Below are 20,786 nucleotides of genomic sequence, written 5' to 3'. Positions count from 1 at the left end.
TACCAAAAAAGACACCTAAAGTTTCATCTTCAGAAAAAGATCCCCGTGTTAAACAAAAAAAGTCAAAACCAAAGTCTGTGCCTCCTGGTTTGTCAAATTCACAAACCAATCCAGGATCTAGCACAGAAAAAGGTAATAATCCTGTGGGCTCCATTTCACAGCCACCAACAGGATTACTGAAGTTTTCGGAAATTGTTGAATGGATTTTCTCAGCATTCAATATATCTGAACCCTTAAAGACCCTCATAATGGCATTACTTCCAATAGCTAGAAATTTTTTGAAGCAGTTATCAGCTCAATGGCCAATTGTCTCAGGTTTTGTATCTTTTGATGGATAATTTATCACCCGCCGCAAATGATACAATCACTGTCCTGCAGTGGAATTGTCGAAGCATCATGCCAAAACTTGATTCATTTAAAATTTTATTGCATAGTCAAAAATGTGATGTATTTGCTTTATGCGAAACATGGCTTACTTCAAACATAGCTTTAAATTTTAATGATTTTAACATTATACGTCTCGATAGAGACTCTCCGTATGGTGGAGTGCTTTTGGGAATTAAGAAATGCTGTTCCTTTTATAGATTAAACATCCCTTCAACTTCTAGTATAGAAGTTGTTGCTTGCCAAATAAACAATTAAGGCAAAGATATTTGCATAGCTTCGGTTTATATTCCTCCAAAAGCACAAGTTGGACAGCGACAGCTTAATGAAATGGTTGAAGCCCTTCCTGCTCCACGATTGATTCTGGGGGATTTAAATTCGCACGGAATGATGTGGGGTTCCGTTTACAATGATAGCAGATCATCTTTAATACAAAACATTTGTGACAATTTTAGCATGACGGTATTAAATATGGGTAGCATGACACGGATCCCAAGACCTCCTGCACGCCCAAGTGCATTAGATCTATCTCTTTGCTCAACATCAATTCGACTAGATTGCACCTGGAAAATATTGCCTGATTTACACGGTAGCGATCATTTACCAATCATCATCTCAATTAGCTGTAACAAATGTATTGCTAATTCAGCTAGTATTCCATTTGATTTGACAAAAAATATCGACTGGATTAAATACCAAAGTAGAATCTCTAGTATTTTGAATTCAATGGAAGAGCTCCCTCCACTTGAAGAATATGACTTCTCGTTTGTTCGATTCTGGAGGCCGCAGAACAATCCCAAACTAAACGCTTTCCTGGGCCAACGACTAACAGAAGGCCTGCCAACCCCTGGTGGGACAAAGAGTGCTCAGAGGCTAAACTCGCAAAACAAAATGCTTGCAAGACGTTTCTAAAACGGGGAGGAGGAACTCCTCAGAATTTTGAAAAACTTATGGTTTTAGAAACCAAGTACAAGAGCATACTTCGAGCCAAAAAATGTAGCTACTGGAGACATTTTGTCGAAGGTTTGTCAAGAGAAACCTCAATGAGCACTCTTTGGAATACGGCCAGACGAATGAGGAATCGTAATGTGGGCAATGAGAGTGATGAATACTCGAACCGATGGATATTTGACTTTGCTAGGAAAGTTTGCCCAGATTCTGTTCCTACGCAAAGCATTATACGGGAATCTCCTCCAAATAATGGTTTTATTAATAACCCATTTTCAATGATAGAATTTTCTATAGCACTCTTGTCTTGTAACAATAACGCCCCTGGGTTGGACAGAATTAAATTCAACTTGGTGAAGAATCTGCCCGACCTCGCAAAAAGACGTTTGTTGGAATTGTTCAACAAGTTTCTTGAGCAAAATATTGTTCCGCCTGACTGGAGACAAGTGAAAGTTATCGCCATTCAAAAGCCGGGGAAACCAGCTTCCAATCACAACTCATATAGACCCATTGCGATGTTGTCCTGCATCAGAAAATTGTTCGAAAAAATTATACTACGACGTCTCGACACTTGGGTCGAGACGAACGGTTTGTTGTCAGATACTCAGTTTGGCTTCCGTAGAAATAAAGGGACGAATGATTGCCTTGCATTACTTTCGTCTGACATCCAAATTGCCTTCGCTCAAAAGCAACAAATGGCATCTGTATTTTTAGACATTAAAGGAGCATTTGATTCAGTTTCCATTGATGTTCTTTCAGACAAGCTCCACCAACATGGACTTCCAGCGGTTATAAATAATTATTTGCACAACCTTTTGTCAGAGAAGTGCATGTATTTTTCATATGGCGATTTGGCAACATTCAGAATTAGCTACATGGGTCTCCCGCAAGGCTCATGCCTCAGTCCGCTCCTCTATAATTTTTACGTGAATGACATTGACAGCTGTCTAGTAACCCCATGTACACTAAGGCAATTGGCAGATGATGGCTTGGTTTCAGTTACTGGGTCCAAAGCTATTGATCTGCATAAACCATTGCAAGATACCTTAGATAACTTGTCCGTTTGGGCTGTTCATCTTGGTATCGAATTCTCTGCGGAGAAAACAGAGTTAGTCGTCTTTTCAAGAAAGCATGATCCCGCGCAGCTTCAGCTCCATATGATGGGAAGAATGATCCAACAGGTTTTAACTTTTAAATACCTCGGGGTGTGGTTCGATTCCAAATGCACGTGGGGAGGACACATTAGGTATCTGATAACGAAATGCCAACAAAGAGTAAATTTTCTTCGAACAATAACAGGATCTTGGTGGGGTTCTCATCCGCAAGATCTAATAAAATTGTATCAAACAACGATACTTTCAGTGATGGAATATGGATGCGTTTGTTTTCGTTCCGCTGCAAACTCTCATTTTATCAAACTTGAGCGAATTCAGTACCGTTGTTTGCGAATTGCCTTAGGCTGCATGCACTCGACACATACAATGAGTCTTGAAGTTCTGGCGGGAGTTCTTCCATTAAAAGATCGATTTTGGGAGCTTTCATCACGCCTGCTAATAAGATGTGAGGTGCTGAATCCCATGGTAATTAACAATTTCGAACGACTAGTCGAGCTTCGATCTCAAACAAAATTTATGACAGTATATTTTAACCATATGTCACAGGAAATCAACCCTTCAAGATATATTCCTATCCGTGTCAGCATCCTAAGTGCCCCTGACTCAACTTTATTTTTCGATACATCCATGCAGCGTGAAGTGCGTGGAATCCCGGATCATCTACGCTCGACGGAAATCCCAAAAATATTTTCAAGTAAGTTCAGGCATATTGACTCTGAGAAAATGTTTTATACGGACGGATCGCGAATTGAAGAAGCGACAGGGTTTGGTATGTTCAACAATAATGTTTCGGCCTCATTTAGGCTTCAAGAACCTGCATCTGTTTATATAGCAGAGCTAGCAGCAGTTCATTATAGTTTGAGTGTAATCGTCACATTATCTCCAAACCATTATTTCCTCTTCACAGATAGTCTGAGTGCAATTGAAGCCATTCGCTCAATCGCTGCTGGCAAAAATGAACCGTTTTTCTTGGGCAAAATAAAACAGTGCCTGAACGTCATATTGAATAATAATTATCAAATCACAATAGTTTGGGTCCCGGCTCATTGCTCCATTCCAGGCAATGAAAGAGCCGATAATTTAGCCAAACGTGGTGCTATTGAAGGTAAAATTTATGAGCGACCGATTGCTTTCAACGAATTTTATAGCGCGACTCGCCAAAGAACACTTGCCAGCTGGCAAGCATCTTGGGATAGAGATGATGTGGGTCGGTGGATGCACTCAATTATTCCGAAAATATCGACAAAGGCATGGTTCAGGGGACTGGATGTGAGTAGGGATTTCATTCGTGTGATGTCCAGACTCATGTCCAATCACTACACGTTAGATGCACATCTCCTTCGAATTGGGCTCTCCGAGACTAATCATTGTGCTTGTGGCGAAGGTTATCGAGATATTGATCATGTCGTTTGGACATGCGTGGAGTATCGTGATGTCAGATCTCAACTAATAAATTCTTTGCGTACCCAAGGTAGACTATCCAATATCCCAGTTCGAGACATTCTTGTTTGTCGTGACCTTTCATACATGAAACTTATTTATCATTTCATAAAGAAAACTGGAGTTTCAATTTAATAAAGGCCCCTTTCAAGACTTAGTTCTGATCCCAGCTGCGTCCATGAGTTCAACCAATAGCTAAATTAGAATAAAAATAATGTAATGATACAAACAAACTCGAAACAGTTTATGAAATTATTAACAAAATGTCTGAAAATAACAGCTTATTTTATAATTTATAGAAGTTAATCGTTTGGTTCAAATAATATTTCCGAGTAGATTTCATAATTAATGACGAGTTATTACCTAAGATGATATTTAAGCTATAAGAGAATATGTTTTAATAAATTCAAAACGTTGTGACTATGTTAGAATTAAATTAGGATAAGAATATTATGTAAAAGTGATGCTACGGCGAAGAAAAACTTATGTAAACTGCCTTAAGAAATAAACGTATTTATGGAAAAAAAAATTATGTGCTAGTTAGAGAAGGCTTTTAGTTTTCGATGTGAGCTATTTTTTCTTTGGATCAATCGCTTTACATAATTTTCTACTCAAAATTAAACGAACATTTGTCGATAAACGAAACCTTCTGCCACCGGAAAATTTCTGAGCAGAATTAATTATCGACTTGAAATAGTGTAAGAAAAGCATCGACGCAATAACACACAATATTAAAGACCGAACACGAAAACACGACGAATTTACAGAGCCTGTGACTTCAGAGCCAAACAGATAGACGAAATAGCCCTATGCACGTAAGCAAGAACTATTTTATTTTTTAGAAATGGAAAACAAGACTGCCTTCTTGAGTTTATTTGGCCTTGGCCAAATACAAGAACATGTTTGAACGAAGAGTGTCTTGAAAAAAAACTATCTTTTGTCGTGAATACGACTTACTTTACTATGGGGCGCCTTTTCAAAATTTACCCTCTAAGAGAGTGATAAGTTTTTGATCGTGAATATCTCCTGTTGCATCTAATGAATCAACATAATTCTTGCGACATGCCATCGGAAATATGATCACAATTTTATTCAAAATTAAACTTATCTGAAATGTTTGGTATAAACGAGTGTCAAAGAGGATAATTCATAAGGCGCGTTGAAGTATTTCAATAGTACACTATTGAAAAACCTGTCTCATTTGACCCATGTCAACACCAGCCAATCGGAACGCGTTCTGAGGAATAGAACAAAATATCTGCTGCTGTACAACAAATCGTTCGAGAAAAATGTTTCGAAAAATCTGGTGAATATCGCAGTGAGTTCCTCAATTTGGTCCTTCTGAATGCTAGAAACGAATCCCTACAGCATATTGATAGTTTCTTTCAACAAATTATGCAAATCCGAAATTAAATAATCGACATTAAAATTCTGTATGCGGCTATTTTTATAGCCGTTAGGACAGCCCATTAGTGAAAAAGCTACAAACGAAATCACGTAAAAAGAAAGCTCCTAACAAAAATTGGATCAGTTTGGATTCTATCGCCACTGCGAGGATCACTCTCCATCACAAACGCTTTCATAAAAGGTTCTTTTCAGAGCCACTATTATTTTATTATGAAGAACTATACTGGTTATTTCATAATATTTGTGTTTCAGAATGTTAAATGTAACTAATCTGTACTTTAGTTTAGGTGCATCGTTTCAAATTCTACATACAATTGATCAACTAATTGATATTCGGAAGTGTTAAGGAACATGTCAGTTGTTTTCGTATTCACGACATCCAGTTATGTCTCTGACATTACCCACCCGCCTTGTTCATTATTTGGCAAGCAATTTGTAAAAGAAAACACTCATCAATGAAAAAACTCAACAATCCCAACGGAATCATACCTCGTACTATTCTGAATTCGTTTGTAGGACATCCGATTTGTATGTTTTTTAGTTACATATTTTGCATCGCCCAAAAGAACAGTTTTTGTTTATCCTGGCCAGACAAAACAATGCACATCTTCAACAAATCCAAATCCAACGTTCCCTAGTTAGTAACATTAATTGGCAATCCTAAATTAGAGTTGGAACGTGCATTTCGTTCTTAATTTTCAACTTTTACTCTTCAAATCTATTATCCTAATTTCACAACTCTTTCTAATATCATTCCAGATACCATCTCGTTCGAAGACGATGCCGCACTGGCGACACACGCCACCATATCCGGAAACCACTCGGTCAACCGTAAGCTACAGAACGTGGGCAAAACGAGCGTAGTTTCACAACCGAACGTCAACAGCCTCAAGCTAAAACCGGTTCCGGGTCGTGCACCGGCTGCAGTGGGCATAAAACCAGTCAGTGCAACGAAATCGGTATCGAAAAAATCAGTCGCAACAGCACCAGCAGCAGCGCCATTGTCCAGCCCCTCGACGACGACGACGACGGCCGGTTTGCGTGGGTCACAGCCAAGCTCCGCCAAAGTAGGCCTTGACTTGAGACTGGAGTGATAACTGTCAGTTTCAATTTTGCCATTCTGTTTTTTTTCCGCAGTCCACCACAACATCACGTGCCTCAACTCCCGGAAAATCAGCGATGGCACTCGCAAGACGGAAACCTTCGACGGCATCGTCGGTCATGTCGACCACAGGAATTTCGACTCTATCCGCTGCCGGGTTTTCGATCGACGGAGGACCAACACCGGCGGGCTTGACGCGGTGCAGCATCTGCAATCGGAACTTTGCCGACGAACGGATCGAGAAACATCGGGAAATTTGCATGAAAACCAAAAGCAAAAAGCGCAAGGTTTTCGACACGACCAAACAACGCGTTGCCGGAACGGAAGCCGAGAAGTATATCAACAAGAAAAAACCCGGTACGACGGGTGGTGGTGGTGGTGGTGGTAAGAAATCAATCACGGGAACGACTGCCGCGGCTGCTGGACGAAAGAGCGACTGGCGTCGCAAGCACGAGGAATTCATTCAGGCAATCCGAGCCGCCAAGGAAATGCAAGCCCATCTGGCCCGGGGTGGAAAGTTGTCCGATTTACCGCCACCACCACCGTCGGAAAATCCGGACTACGTCCAGTGTCCGCACTGTTCCCGACGGTTCAATCAGACGGCCGCCGAGCGACACATTCCCAAGTGTGCTACCATGCTGCACAACAAACCGAAACCGAACCAACCCAAGGGGAAGCGATTTTGAATGGAATTTGGTTATTATTTGTTATATTTATTTTTTTGAGCGAAACCTGATAAAATTACTAATCAACTCATCGTAATGCTCGCATTTTAAATAAAACAGAAACACGACGAATGATCCGCCCGCTTTTGCTAACTCTCTGCAACCGCAGCTCGCGTCTTTAACCGGAAAAATTGATACCAACTAAATAAAAACAAGAAAAACATGATTCATTTATGGCTGTGCATTACCCCGGAAAAAAATTTTTTGACAAGAAATATAATATCTTCGAAAAACGAGTCATTTATTGTTGAACTAATCCGAAATTTCCTCTACCTTATCGTCACCGGTGAGGGCGGAAATCATCTGCTTGACGGCATCGGCCGCCACCAGTAAATCCAGCCCCTCGAGAATGTACGCCAACTGGTCCAGACTGGCGTCCATGTCGTCCTCGAACCACACCTGCAGCAGATGCCGGCACTGGTCCGTGACGGTGGCGTTCTCCGACTCGCAGTACTGAATCTCGTCGCTGCCGTAGCCCAGCTTGGTGGCAAGTTTTTTCCAATCCTTACCGATGCTCGGTGCCAACTCGGCCATCTGGTCTAGCGTGACGGTGATTGTTTTGTGAGTATTTTTGTCCTCCGGTGTGAGCTGTTCCGTTTTCAGTAGCTCCGAGTCCATCTTTTATATACGCGAAAATTAGTCTATTTTATTTTGACAATCCAAAATTCGGACTTACCTGATCCGTTTCTTCCTCCGCCCCGAACCCTTCGCCTTCGGTTTCACCCTGTTCGGGGTGCATCGGTGTGTCTTCCTGTACCACCTCCCGCTGGACGTCGATCTTATCCTTCTGAATCTTCTTTCGCACGCTCTCCAAATAGTCGGCTACTTTGTACGAAGGACTGTTGAACAGCGTGAAAAAGTGCGGTGATTGTCGGGCCAATAGCCGCAACGCACGCCACTCAACCGATGGGTCGTGTTTTTCCTTCGAACCATCCAAATACGCTTCCAGTGAGGGTAAAAAATTACGATCTTCTCCCTTGCAAGCCAACAGATTGTCCGGACAGGTGTTCCACAGCCGTGTCAGTTCCGGATTACCCATGAAAAATTTGCCCTGCTTGGTGGAATCTTGAATCAAATCACCGAGCGCCCGCCGGGGACGTTTCATTGCCACACGAATCGGCATTGGTGGCGTCGCTTCTTCCCCATTCGAACCGCCGGTGGCGGCAGTGGCCCCCGTAGAACTACTATTCGTACCACCCGGTCCCCCAGCGTCCGGTCGTTTGAATTCTTTGCAGCCTTCGTTTTTCCAACTATTCCACAGTTCCTCCCGGCTGAGCATATGTCGAACCGAATCGGCAAACTTGCGTCCATTCGGGGGTGATTCTTCGATCAATTTGTACACTCTGACCTCGGTTTCCTTTAACCAATCGACCTGAGCCGTCGTCAAGCAGTGATTATCGGCTTTAAATTTAACCGTCGAATTAAGATACTGAAACAGAATCAACAGCTGCACCAGCACCGATCGGCGAAAGTTCGAATCCGACAGTTGCAACGAGAGCAGCTTCGGATTGGTAAGAAATTTTGCAAAAAAGTGTCCAGTCTCTCGAACCTGTTCTTCCAACGGAATCTCCATTGGAACGGATCTACTGGCGCCACCACTGCTGCTGCTGCTGCTGCTGCTGCTCGGTGCCGAACGGGGTTCCTCAAGCTTAAAACTACTGAACGCAGACATCACACTTCCGGCATGCTAAAAATATCAAACAATTTCTTAGCTTCCCCCCACCAAAACAAAGCACCTCGAAAGCATACTCACAGCGGCAAACATCTTCCACTGTACCTTGTTGTAGCATTGGTTCGGATTCCGGAAAAAATCCTGCAGTGCCCAAAACTTACAGTACAAATTATAGTCAATCTTCAGCTGATTTCCGGTCGCATTTTCCTCCGAACTGCCCAGCTGATCGCCCATTTCGCTGCCCTCGACGCCATACTCGGTAATGTTCTCCAAATTAAACTCCGATATGATATTCAACCCAGAACGTTCGCTGAAAGGGAAAAATTTCGCCAAAAACAACAAAATCCGACCGCAAAATACTGTATTCTGAGAACGGGACAGCCGCCGCAACAAATCATTGCACATCCGCAGCAGGTTGTGTTTACAGGCGGCAAAGAAGAACTCCTCCTTCCAGGTTGCCACATTGTTTTCCACGTAGGTAAAGATCTGTTCACACTTATCCAACGTGACCGCATCGAAGATATCACCCAACAGCACCACCGGAATGGTAGGGGAAGTCATCTCCTGTCGGCACGCTGCCACGGCGAAATTGATGAAATCTTCGATCGCTGGAATGTCACAGGTTTTCGTCAGCAGCAGATCACGGAAAGCTTGATGAAGTGCTGCTTTACGGTCATTATCGCTCGATCCAACCTGTGCATCATATTCTGCCTTCAGGTGTTCGATGTTACCGGTCTTGAATGATTTGTTTACTATTTCCTACAGGTGACAATAAACCGATTAAACTCGAACCCAAGCGACTATCAATCGGTGCCCAACTTACCGTGAACACTTTCAGTAGCGTTAAAAAGTTTGACGAAGTCATTTTCACTCGATATAATCGGAAAAACTAGACAAAATTAATTATTTTTCACGACAACAGAATTGCCGACGCGAAATCTACGCTATTTTTCCACACATCTACGAACTGTCTAACTGTGCGTGCGCGAAGTGAGCCTTTACTCCCTTCGGGAAGAGTCGAAAAATAACACCACAAACAGGGATGCCAGTTCAAATATGTACAATCCAAATGACGAATCCAACCAATTCTTCTGCGATCGCTGCGCTGCTCGAGTGGCGAGCTTTGAACTAAGCAATAGTAATATTTTTTAGATTTTGCTTGGAGATTCGAAAAAATTCCGTTTTTGTTGTCATGAATCAACAAAAATGTGTAAAGATTTGGTAAAAAATATCGATTATTAATGATTCAGAAAGTTATTGAAGAATCCCACGAACTTTTTTGCGATCGCTGCGCTGCCCGAGTGGCGAGCTTTGGACTAAGCGATGGTGATAATTTTCAGATTTTGCTTGAAGACTCGAACAAAATGCAGGGTTTTTATTTTTTTTTCTTATGAATCGAATACTAACATACAAAAACGTGTGAAAATTTGGTAAAAAAATCGATCATTAATGATTCAGTAACTTTCCGTTGTATGTTTGATGGATATTCATGCAGAAATCGTAACATGAAATACCAAATTCGAAGAAGTGAGGTTGGGTACTGTTTTCATATCTGGGATATTCTTTGTTTTTTGGGTTGGGTTTTGAGATTAATTGATAAATTATGATCAAAAGTTTTATGACTAGTCTATTTACTCATGTTTTATCATCTAAATCATATCTGTATGTTGTGACCTGTTATTCTCTGGTCACAATATAGTTCCTTTGGTCACTGAGTCCAGCTTGTATATATTTTTCAAATATTGTATATTTTTGTTTATTTCATTGTCAGTAAATGTCTGAGTAGAATTTAAACGTCAATCGCGTTCATACTCCGTGTTTACATGTTTGAGTCACGTTTAAGTTCTGCTTAATAGCAAAGGTTGGTGTCAAAAGTAGGGTTTTGTTCAAATATTTATTTCATTTATTTATTTATTTATTTATCCACATATTTATTTATTTATTTATATTTTCAAAATTTATTTATTTACATTTATTTACTACATATTTATTATTAAATTATATATTATTTATTCAGAAATATTCATTTATTTATATTCATCAATTTATATATATCTTTGTTATTGTTCAATACCATTCATACATCAAATCATAGTACATATTCATATAATAAAAGGAAACAAGTGTAGTAGGTACAAACATTAATCAAGACACCAACCAGAAAACGATAAATCATTGTAACCGTCATCTGTCCACACACTGTCATCGTCCTCATCATCGTCATCATCGCAGCATAAAATGCGGGGTGGCCTGCTTTGAAGGTGGCGGTGGGATTGGGATGGAAAATGGACAGCAAGCCGATAAAACCGCGGGAAAACCCTTGAGCGGGAACTAGTATTTTTCTGACCCGGAGGAGTGAAGGTTGCAGCAACGAGTCACACGCCAAACGTGACAGTGAACCTGAAAGTTTTTGTGTGGATCCAAAGGGATCAACAATCCGTACCGAAGGTAGCCTACAAAAGTTTGACTCGGGACCATTCGTCGCTTAAGACTGGCTAAAGTGGCCGGTTAAAATTCGTTTATTGTTAGCCCGACGTGAGTGCCTTCGCGGTGAAACGTTAAAGTAGTGCGCGCCATACCACTCTCCGGGTATTATCCTCAGAAAGCAGAGCCTTCGCTACACAAGGCCAAAAGTTGCTGCTTTACCTGGATACCCTGGTTATCTTATAACTGTTCCACCGCCCCGAAGTCCGTGCCACCCCGTCCGTCGAAGACAGCAGAGTCCACCAAGTCGACCACCGTGCATCACGGCCGCAACGGAGCGTCGAAGCTAAGACGTTCACCGAATAAACTTGCGCAAGTAAAAATATTAGTATAGATACAATATAGCGTTTAAAAAGTTAAAAATTGTACGGTCTTTTTTTATACAAGCTGTGTCGTCCATTTTGTGTATTTTGTTACTTGTTTCCGCCGAAACGATTAACTTAGTGGCCACAGGTTGGGAAGAAAGTCCGCCTAAAAATAGTGAAGTGAAGATTCTCCAGGAGACCAACAAGGTAAACGACCCTGAACTGGTGGTTCGGTGCTGAAAAGCAGCCACCAGTAGTGTGATACAAAACGAAACGTAACAATGTGAACTGGAAATTTCAAATTTCATCCTCGATTGTCAACAGTATTGGACAATTTGAAAGCATATGTTTGATGACAACACGTGAATAATCGTTTTTCTTACCCATATTTGTAAGGTTTTGCCATCTGCATTCTTTAAAACTCAAAATCCAACCAACTCTTTTGAGATCGCTGCGCTGCTCGAGTGGCGAGCTTTGAACTAAGCGAAGGTAATAATTTTCAGATTTTGCTTGAGGATTTGAAAAAAATGCCGCGTTTTTATTTTTTGTTCCTAAGGATTGGATACTAACATACAAAAACGTGTAAAAATTTGGTAAAAAAAATCAATCAATAATGATTCAGTAACTTTCCGTGGTATGTTTGATTGATATTTATGGAGAAACCGTAAGATAATATATCAAATTCGAAGAAGTGAGGTTGGGTACTGTTTGCATATATGAGAGATTCTTTGTTTTAAGGGTTGGATTTTGAGATTAATTTATAAATTATTATCACTCGTCTATTTACTCATGTTTTATCATCTAAATTAAATCTGCATGTGAACTGAAAATATCAAATTTCATCCACATGAGATTTTCAAGTGTATAAGACAATTTTAAATCATATATGATGACAACACGTGAATATTCTTTTTTATTCATATTTGTACACTCTTACCAGCCGCTACCTAATTTTGGGTCAAAACCTACCCAAAATCAACTAAAGTGCATCTCCCCAATTTTGGGTAACGAGTGATGACCTCAAAATTTAGGTAACTGTAAGTTTAGTACAAATGTTATGCCATAACAAAGCACGCTACCCATTTTTACCCATCAACTCAAAGTTTGAGTAGATAACGACCTAATTTTGGGTAGCTTACAGAAGAGCTCGACAATGAGTGATTTCTCCTCAAAAAATAGGTAGAAATGATTTTCAGTGTAAGGTTTTACCAAGGGGAGGACGCTTAGAACAATGTGCCAATCACACATTTACACAATGCGTTGGTGCATTTATCAATATTGGCACTTTTGTTCTCATACAGTTGCACAGTTGCGGCACACAAAGGGCTCAGTTTTGACAAGTAGCTGTTTCATGGGACACAGAGTGGCACACTTGGACTCACTGTATATCACGTGTTTTTTAGAGGCACAATATAGTTTGTGTTATAGTATGTTCACATTAGCGCTGATATCAAGTGATATACGGATATACTTGATATCCGATGATATCATGTGCGATATCACATCATATCCCATACAATTTGATGTCAACGCGTATCACCATTTTGGCATGATATCCGGGATATCATGTACGATATCATGTCGAGTTGTCAAAAATCGCAACTAGCAACACGGATAATGGCATTGAACGCACTCATTTATGAACGTCACTTCGAGAGCGATAATAAACAATCATTATAATTTCGAATTTTTCAACGAATACTAGTGTTCGGAGACCATTAAATGCAAGACTTCAATTATTGATTGAATTGTAGGAGAGAAAAGCAATATTATTGATCTTACTCCTAATGGGAACATTCAATATAGCAACTTGATTGTCAAACGATATCATTTCGATCATATGTGAACACTTCCACGTGATATGCATATCATCTCGGTATATCAAGTGATATAAGCGCTAATGTGAACATGGTATTAAGCGACTCTCCCCTTGGGTTTTACCATCTGCATTCGTTCAAACTCAAGCACACTGTTAAAAATTTCTGCATATACATTATTTATTTGACCATATAAATTGCTTGGGTTTCTTGCACAAATCAGGATATGGAATTGAAAACAACTGACAATGAAAGACAACTGGTAACATGAGTGTACAAATCATGCAGTCAACAGTCCGTCATGTTTATGGGTTTCGAAATAAAAAGTGAACTGCGAAATCAAATGAAATTTCACCGATAATATTAAGATTGTAATAATTAAATTTAAATTTAATAAATTTACTTTATGTGATTGAAATTCTGATAATGCAAACCAAAACACCATGACCATAGTTGATCCATTTCGCCGAAAAACATAGTTTAAAGACAAACAGGAATATAGTCTTATATTGGAACTACACATTTGAAGATAAACATTAGAAAAGGTCTCAGGTGCAATTTCTCTTTTGATTATTGCAGTTCTCTCGGCAATCCTTACATCTAACACTTCATATATGCATATGACTGAAACCATCAATTTCCGATCTGAACTGTAGAACTTATTGGAAATTACTAAAATAATAATAATAATTGAAAGAGAAAGTAAACAAAAACAAACTGTTATTTGCACTTGGGACTTTTTCTAATGTTCATCGAGATTTGTCAAAAAAAATGTTTTCCAGACCTTTACATCAAGAAAAAGATTGGGTTATTTTATCTATGATCTTATTTGTGTAATGATAAAGGGTTATTTTTAAGAGAAATAGGATTTGATTTTCAAAAAATAAACAAAAAATTGAAGAAAATTGATAAAATCTTTGTTGGAATCGATAGAACGATCCATATAATTTAATGTTTGAAGATGGTTTCATGCAAATATTGTCAGCGGTTTCACACCAAACAGTGACTTTTTTGGGATACATTGGTAGCTCTTGCAGTGCTTCTAGCTAGTTCTCGCCCCAGATGCGGCAGTTTTGCTTCATTCAACCAGCAATGAGCTTCGTCGCTGAACACAATTTTTCGATTAAAAAGTGCATCTTACTCCAACATTGCCAGCTCCCATTCATGATTATGTTTCTAGACCAAACTGAACAAGTTTGACAATGATCTGTCAAAATCAATGTTGCCAAAAGGATACCAACAAAAAAAAATCACCCTTTACAACTAACTGTATCCCACATTATCGAAATGACGGATTGCGTAATGAATTCTTATTCGACTGCATGATTTTTCAGTGCTCGATCGGGTCAGTGCTAGAATTTTCGCCTGAGTTGGCTGCTCGATCAACCCGATTGACAGTGACATTATAAATGTCATTGAATATTCGCTCATTTCGACGTAAACATTTCATAAGGGCACATAAACCAATGAGAGATTCTCTTTGTTTACTTTCTCTTCTGTTAATAACACCTTAATTTTCACGTTCACTTACCAAATTTGCATATAGAATGAAAGAAAACATCTCCAGCTTTGTAATAGTATCATACATGTAACGAACAATTGCGTAATAACGCAGATATAATCGAAAGAGAAGGTAAACAAAGAGAATCTGTCAATTGTTTTAAGACCCTTTTGAAATGTTCACGTCGATTTTATGAATGTGTTAGTGTAAAATTTAGGCGCCTGTTTAGGTTTAGGCTTAAACTCCAGCTAGATGAATGGATGATGCTGACTATGGTAGGCTGTTTTGTTAATTTCCAGCGAATTTCAACAGTTTACGTTGGAATTCTAATAAGAACTGGTTATTTACTAGTTCTGTATATCCGAAAAACATGGAGATTTAAATTTGTGTGTTCAGTTATGTAATGTTTTCATTTAAAAATAAACTGAAAATCAGCACGAAAACGTGCAAAATCGGAAAAGAAAAGGAAGAAGACGAATTGACAATTCAGTCCGCATCTTCTCACTCAATTGCGACAGATTTCCGAATCAACCGGTTGTAGGCGAAATTCATTCGGAATCGGTTGTTGCACTGAAGTTGGAATTGATTTGGAATTCCGCAGGTTTCCACATGGAATTCCGAATGAAATCATTCGGATCTGATAATGTGGGATTGTTTAAATGAACTATATCAGTAGTTTTACTTATAAACCAGTGAATTTTTCTCTCCAGAGGATAATAAAAAAAGTTTGCAGGTGTTTCAAACGGAAAATTTATCTGCCTCTTTCGTTCCCTTGAGGCTTTTCAACAATTCGAGCGTATGTGTGGATAATTAATAAAACTTCACTAAACTTCATTCGGTAATTTTTTCATCTTTTGACGAGTTTAGAACAGCCGAACTACCGAATAATTCGATCGTCTCATGACCAAAGGTAAGCTGTTGAAAGCATTTGACAATTTGAAAATAGATATAAATCTAAATAAAAGTAGTTGTTTAAATTACATTGGAAAATAGCTTGATAGAAGTTATTTTTATTTTGAAAACATTCAATGTAAAATTTTAACAAACAAAACGGTACGTTGAAATAACTTAGAAGTTACTATTTTATTATTTATTTCAACCAAAAAGCTTGTAAACTTAAAACACATCAATTATTATCTTTATCAATAGTTCGTTCAGTTCAAACTGATTGTTCAAATTGAATTTACTGTTAAATTGTTTGTCAGGAAATTGACAGGAACGTAAAAGTGCAATATTTGTTTCGTTTGTCAAAATATGGATTCAATCAAACATATCCCACAGACTAACAGACAGGACACTCAAATTAGATTCTTCAATCATTTTAACGGTCATTTCGAATATTCCTTTATTTGGGACAGTACTCACATGTGTCATGATGGCGCCACGTTACCCTATCAAAAACATCCTGTCTGTCATCTAGACTGTGCTTATTTTTTTCATTTACCAACAGAGTTGCCATTCATACAGAATTACCTATAATGTATTGATTTGTATACGTCCATGCGAATTTCATGCAGGATACAGATTTAATACATATTGCCAAAACTATATACATAATTGTGTCTACTTCTCATCCTCCAACGCAAGACAAAATCGAACCCGTTTTGTTACAATATTTACTTGCTTCTGGTCTGCCGCCACTTAATTTCGGGTGATAACTACCAACACAATAAAAAATAGTCTAGATGAACAACGTTGAGTCAAATAAATGGTTACCTTCCAACGTCGCGAAAAAGTTAAATATATTATCAACGTAATCCAATAATTTATTGTGATGATTCATTTTCAAATATTTTGATGAAATCAGGCATCCCTGCAAGCAGCTGATCGGTGTTGACAAACGAGGGGAAACCAACTAGTAAAAAAACTTTTACATAACACAAGGGGTGTACAAATAGTAAATAGTTCGCGCAGTACAATATAGGTGGAGCTAGTGCATAACGAAAAAAAAATTTTATAAGAATTTACTCATACTGTCATGTCTGTTAGTCTGTGCATATCCTCTAGACAAAAGATAATTATTTTGGTTTGTAGTTTGAAGCAACAATATTTTCAATATCAAAACACCTATTGTTTTGACATTGTGTCAATAAAATGTGAAACCCAAATTTGTGTAATGTGCAATCCAAATTTGATTATTTTTACAATTTATTTTCTCTGCGTGTAAACTCATCTAAACAGACTTGTTAAATCTTTTTTAATAGGAACTGGGCTCAGAAAAAAGTTTAGAGTAATTTTTCCTTATTTATTATTTTTTCGAACATAGTGTGAAAAGTAACTCAAACATGCATAAGTTTTCACACAGTTTTTACATGCTTTTGTAAGATTGAAGAATCCAATCAGCGTGATAACATTCTGGTGATTCTTTTGACATATCCCATGTATTCAGAAAAAAAATTTACGAATTTTTCAATTTACACTGAAAACAATTTGCACGCTTGCATTATGTGCAAAGCATATGAACTATCACCCACATTATCGAAATGACGGAATGAGCAATGAATTCTTACTCGACTGCATGATTTTTTAGTGCTTGATCGGTTCAGTGCTAGAAATTTCGCCTGAGTTGGCTGCTCGATCAACCTGATTGACAGTGACATTATAAATGTCATTGAATATTCGCTCATTTTATGAATGTGTTAGTGAAAAATTGAGGCTACTTAAGCCATTTCACTACACTCCAGCTAGAGGAATGGATGATGCTGACTAAGGTAGGCCGTTTTATTAATTTCCAGCGAATTTCAACAGTTTATGTTGGAATTCTAAGAAGAACTGGTTGTTTACTAGTTCTGTATATCCGAAAACAAGAAGATTTAAATTTGTATATTAAGTTATGTAATGTTTTCGTTTAAAAATAAACTGAAAATCAGCACGAAACCGAAAAAAAATCAGCACGAAAACCGGTTGTAGGCGAAATTCATTCGGAATCGGTTGTTGCACTGGAGTTGGAATTGATTCGGAATTCCACATAATTTCCACATGGAATTCCGAATGAAAATTTCTCGCCGATTCGGAATTGATTCGGAATCCATTCGGATCTGATAATGTGGGCACTACTTGTAGAACACATGAAATTCATAAGAATATACACTTAACTCATAAAATGAGTGTAAAAACTGGTGATATTTAGTGGGAATCTTGCAACATTTATATGAAATGCACATCAAAACGATAAGATATATCGTTACCTCTACATTCTATATGACTTTCATACGAATGTCACATTGTTTTTCACATAGATTTCAATTGAAGCTGAGTTGACCGAATCAAGTGTTTTGCACCAAAGGAAAAACACATCGAAGCATCTCAAAACCAAAACATTAATTTATCAATTAATCTCAAAACCAATCATAAAAACAAAGAATCTCACAGTTAGATAATAGTACCCAACCTCACTTCTTCGAATTTGAGAATTCAACTTACGATTTCCCTATAAATATCAAACAAACTTATCACGGAAAGTTACTGAATCATTAATGATCGATTTTTTTACCAAATATTTACACTTTGTTGTATGTTGGTATTCGATTCATGAGAAAAAAGAACCCGGCATTTTTTCGAATCTTCAATCAAAATCTGAAAATTATCACAATTGTTGAGTTCAAAGCTTGCCACTTGAGCAGCGCAACAATAGCATTTTCCCATTGAAATGTATGAGCTAGTGATGAGCTTCATAAACATATTTTACACAATATTCATTACTTATGCACAATTATCCTTTAAGCGTTACATTATGAGCTTACATCTAACACATAGTACTACTATATTAAAAATAATTAGCGGTTTGAAGCGTTTATATCACGCATTCCATCCATTTAAAATTTTTCAAAACCTACGCCTTTTTATAATAACATTATGAATAACCACGTCATGCTTGTAAGCAAAACAAACGGTCATTGATAACAAACAAAAACATTTCTGATTACACTTCATTCGAACGTGACTGAAACATTTCGAGCTGTACCCCTCAGAAATCAATATTCTTACAGAACTCACACCGCGCATGCCCGTTGAATCCTGGAAAAGTTTATCCTTCGGAATGTCAATTAGGAAAACCCGTCAGGATAGTTTGCTTTGTTTACGGCCCTGTTAAGAGAGAAAGTTTTCATTTTCTCAAAAAAAAAGATTGATTCCGAACAAAGAAAACTGTGATTACTATCGGAAAAAAAGAAATGAATTCAATGCCAAACCACGCCGATTTCATGGAGCTGGGGACGATTCACCAGCACCAGTCGACCTGCAAGCAGCACTGCTTTGTTTTCACAGAGATCGCTGACATTGATTTACCCCCTGAGATCACCAAGTACCCGGAGAAGATCAAGAATGGCAGTGTTCATTCGTACAAAAAGGAAGCGGGTATGTCTCCGCCACCGCCGAAAATATCCAACAGCAACCGATCGCGTAAGATAATTGTGATTGTTTCTTCGCTGTTGGTATGCATTGCGCTCGCAGCCGGAATTCCGTTGGGACTTCAGTTGCGATCTTCGTCTCTTCTGGAAGCTCGCTTAGCGTTTATCCGTCGGTTACTAACCGAATCTCCTCTGGTAGAAGGATATTGGGCACCGCAGATGGGAACGAATTTCAGCAAGAGTTACGCCGAAGTTAAAAACGGTATGGTAGGAGCTCTGCTTTGGCCAATTTCCGTGCCCTGTGCCGCGCAGTATCTGGACGCTGTTCAGTTGACACTGGAAGGAATAGACGACGCACGGAGAATGGTTAAAAAGAATCCGGAAATGATGATAGTGGAAAGTGCGGACCAAATGGAACAGGCTCACAATGTTGGAAAATTAGCAATTCTGTTTGGGCTTGAAGGGGGCCATACGCTCGGGTCCAGTTTGGCTGTCCTACGGTCGATGTATTCGCTGGGGGCTCGATTTGTGTCGTTGACTGGACTCGGCTGCACTACTCCGTGGGCGAGTGCTTCGATAAGAACGGACTTTTTTGACGAGAATCTTCCTTCAACTTTGACCAATTTTGGAGAGGTATCCAACGTGTTGAATCTTCATTTGGTTAATTTTTAATTTGATTGTACAATTGCAGGTTATGATTCAAGAGATGAACCGTCTTGGGATGCTTGTGGAAATATCGCGCCTTTCGGAACCGGCCATGATGGTAGCCTTGAACGTTGCCAAAGCTCCTCTGTTGTTGTCAAATGCACTTCCATCGTCAATGGCTTGTAATGGGTCTACTGCCGCAGTTCCCGATCATATCCTAAGGTTGACCATTGTCTGGCGTTTTGAGAATTCAAGGATTTAATTGTCATCTGATTCAATATTCTAGTGCTCTCTCCCAAAACGGGGGAGTTCTAATGTTGAACGTGGAGCGATGTGGTGAAAAACCGATGTCTCTGAAGGATGCGATCACTGCAATCAACTACATTCGCGCAATATCCGGAGTGGATCACGTGGGTCTCAGTGGATCCCCGAAAAACTACCCTCTACTGTTGGCGGAACTGGCAAGGGATCGTCTCTGGGGCTCAGCAGCAATTAAGAAGCTAGTCGGTGGAAATATCGTTCGAGTTTTGCGAGAAGTAAGTGAGAAAGCTTTTGTTCTTTCACGTTGATCTATTTTTTTATACTTTACAGGTGGAAGTAAGCAAAAATCGTTTGCCTCTATCCGAAGACTGGATACCACTGGAAGCAGTAGAAGGAAATGCATATTGTCGCTATCCGGAAACATAATCAGGCTTCTTATTTGAGGACATTGTTGTTACAGTAGTACCGACGTTCTTCCGTTGTAAGAGAACACAAATACACAATCCTAGCATAAATTTGAGTAGATTGGATAGGAGCAGAAAACTCCATTAAAATGTTAAATTCAATTATTGAGTTCGATTTAAAATCAAATAAAAAAATAATTTGTGGAAAAGTATTCCACGAATGCGTA

The 20,786-nt window shown here is 38.9% G+C and overlaps 3 protein-coding genes across 7 annotated transcripts in view; 2 read left to right on the top strand and 1 right to left on the bottom strand.

Annotated features, from left to right (window-relative positions):
- The window catches only part of LOC131437556 (uncharacterized), a 105,147-nt gene extending 97,790 nt beyond the window's left edge, over window positions 1-7,357 (top strand). For all 5 annotated transcript variants that reach the window (XM_058607000.1, XM_058606989.1, XM_058607011.1 and 2 more), the window contains 2 exons: window positions 6,054-6,361; window positions 6,432-7,357. In XM_058607000.1, coding sequence (XP_058462983.1) covers window positions 6,054-6,361; window positions 6,432-7,082 — 959 coding nt within the window. In that variant the 3' untranslated portion in view covers window positions 7,083-7,357. The remainder of the gene's footprint in view (window positions 1-6,053; window positions 6,362-6,431) is intronic.
- On the bottom strand, window positions 7,339-9,749 carry LOC131437549 (THO complex subunit 1). The gene is made up of 4 exons (XM_058606969.1): window positions 9,617-9,749; window positions 8,875-9,552; window positions 7,798-8,808; window positions 7,339-7,739 (listed from the first exon to the last, which is right to left on the bottom strand). Exons 1-4 carry the CDS (start codon window positions 9,656-9,658, stop codon window positions 7,374-7,376), a joined length of 2,097 nt encoding a protein of 698 aa, XP_058462952.1. The 5' UTR covers window positions 9,659-9,749; the 3' UTR covers window positions 7,339-7,373.
- A 9,179-nt stretch (window positions 9,750-18,928) lies between these two features.
- LOC131437537 (dipeptidase 3) lies at window positions 18,929-20,786 on the top strand. The gene is made up of 4 exons (XM_058606947.1): window positions 18,929-19,882; window positions 19,941-20,116; window positions 20,181-20,430; window positions 20,486-20,786. Exons 1-4 carry the CDS (start codon window positions 19,073-19,075, stop codon window positions 20,579-20,581), a joined length of 1,332 nt encoding a protein of 443 aa, XP_058462930.1. The 5' UTR covers window positions 18,929-19,072; the 3' UTR covers window positions 20,582-20,786.

This window comes from Malaya genurostris, chromosome 1 (assembly GCF_030247185.1).
Source record: "Malaya genurostris strain Urasoe2022 chromosome 1, Malgen_1.1, whole genome shotgun sequence".
Classification (NCBI taxonomy): domain Eukaryota; kingdom Metazoa; phylum Arthropoda; class Insecta; order Diptera; family Culicidae; genus Malaya; species Malaya genurostris.
This window is presented reverse-complemented; position numbering and strand designations above follow the sequence as displayed.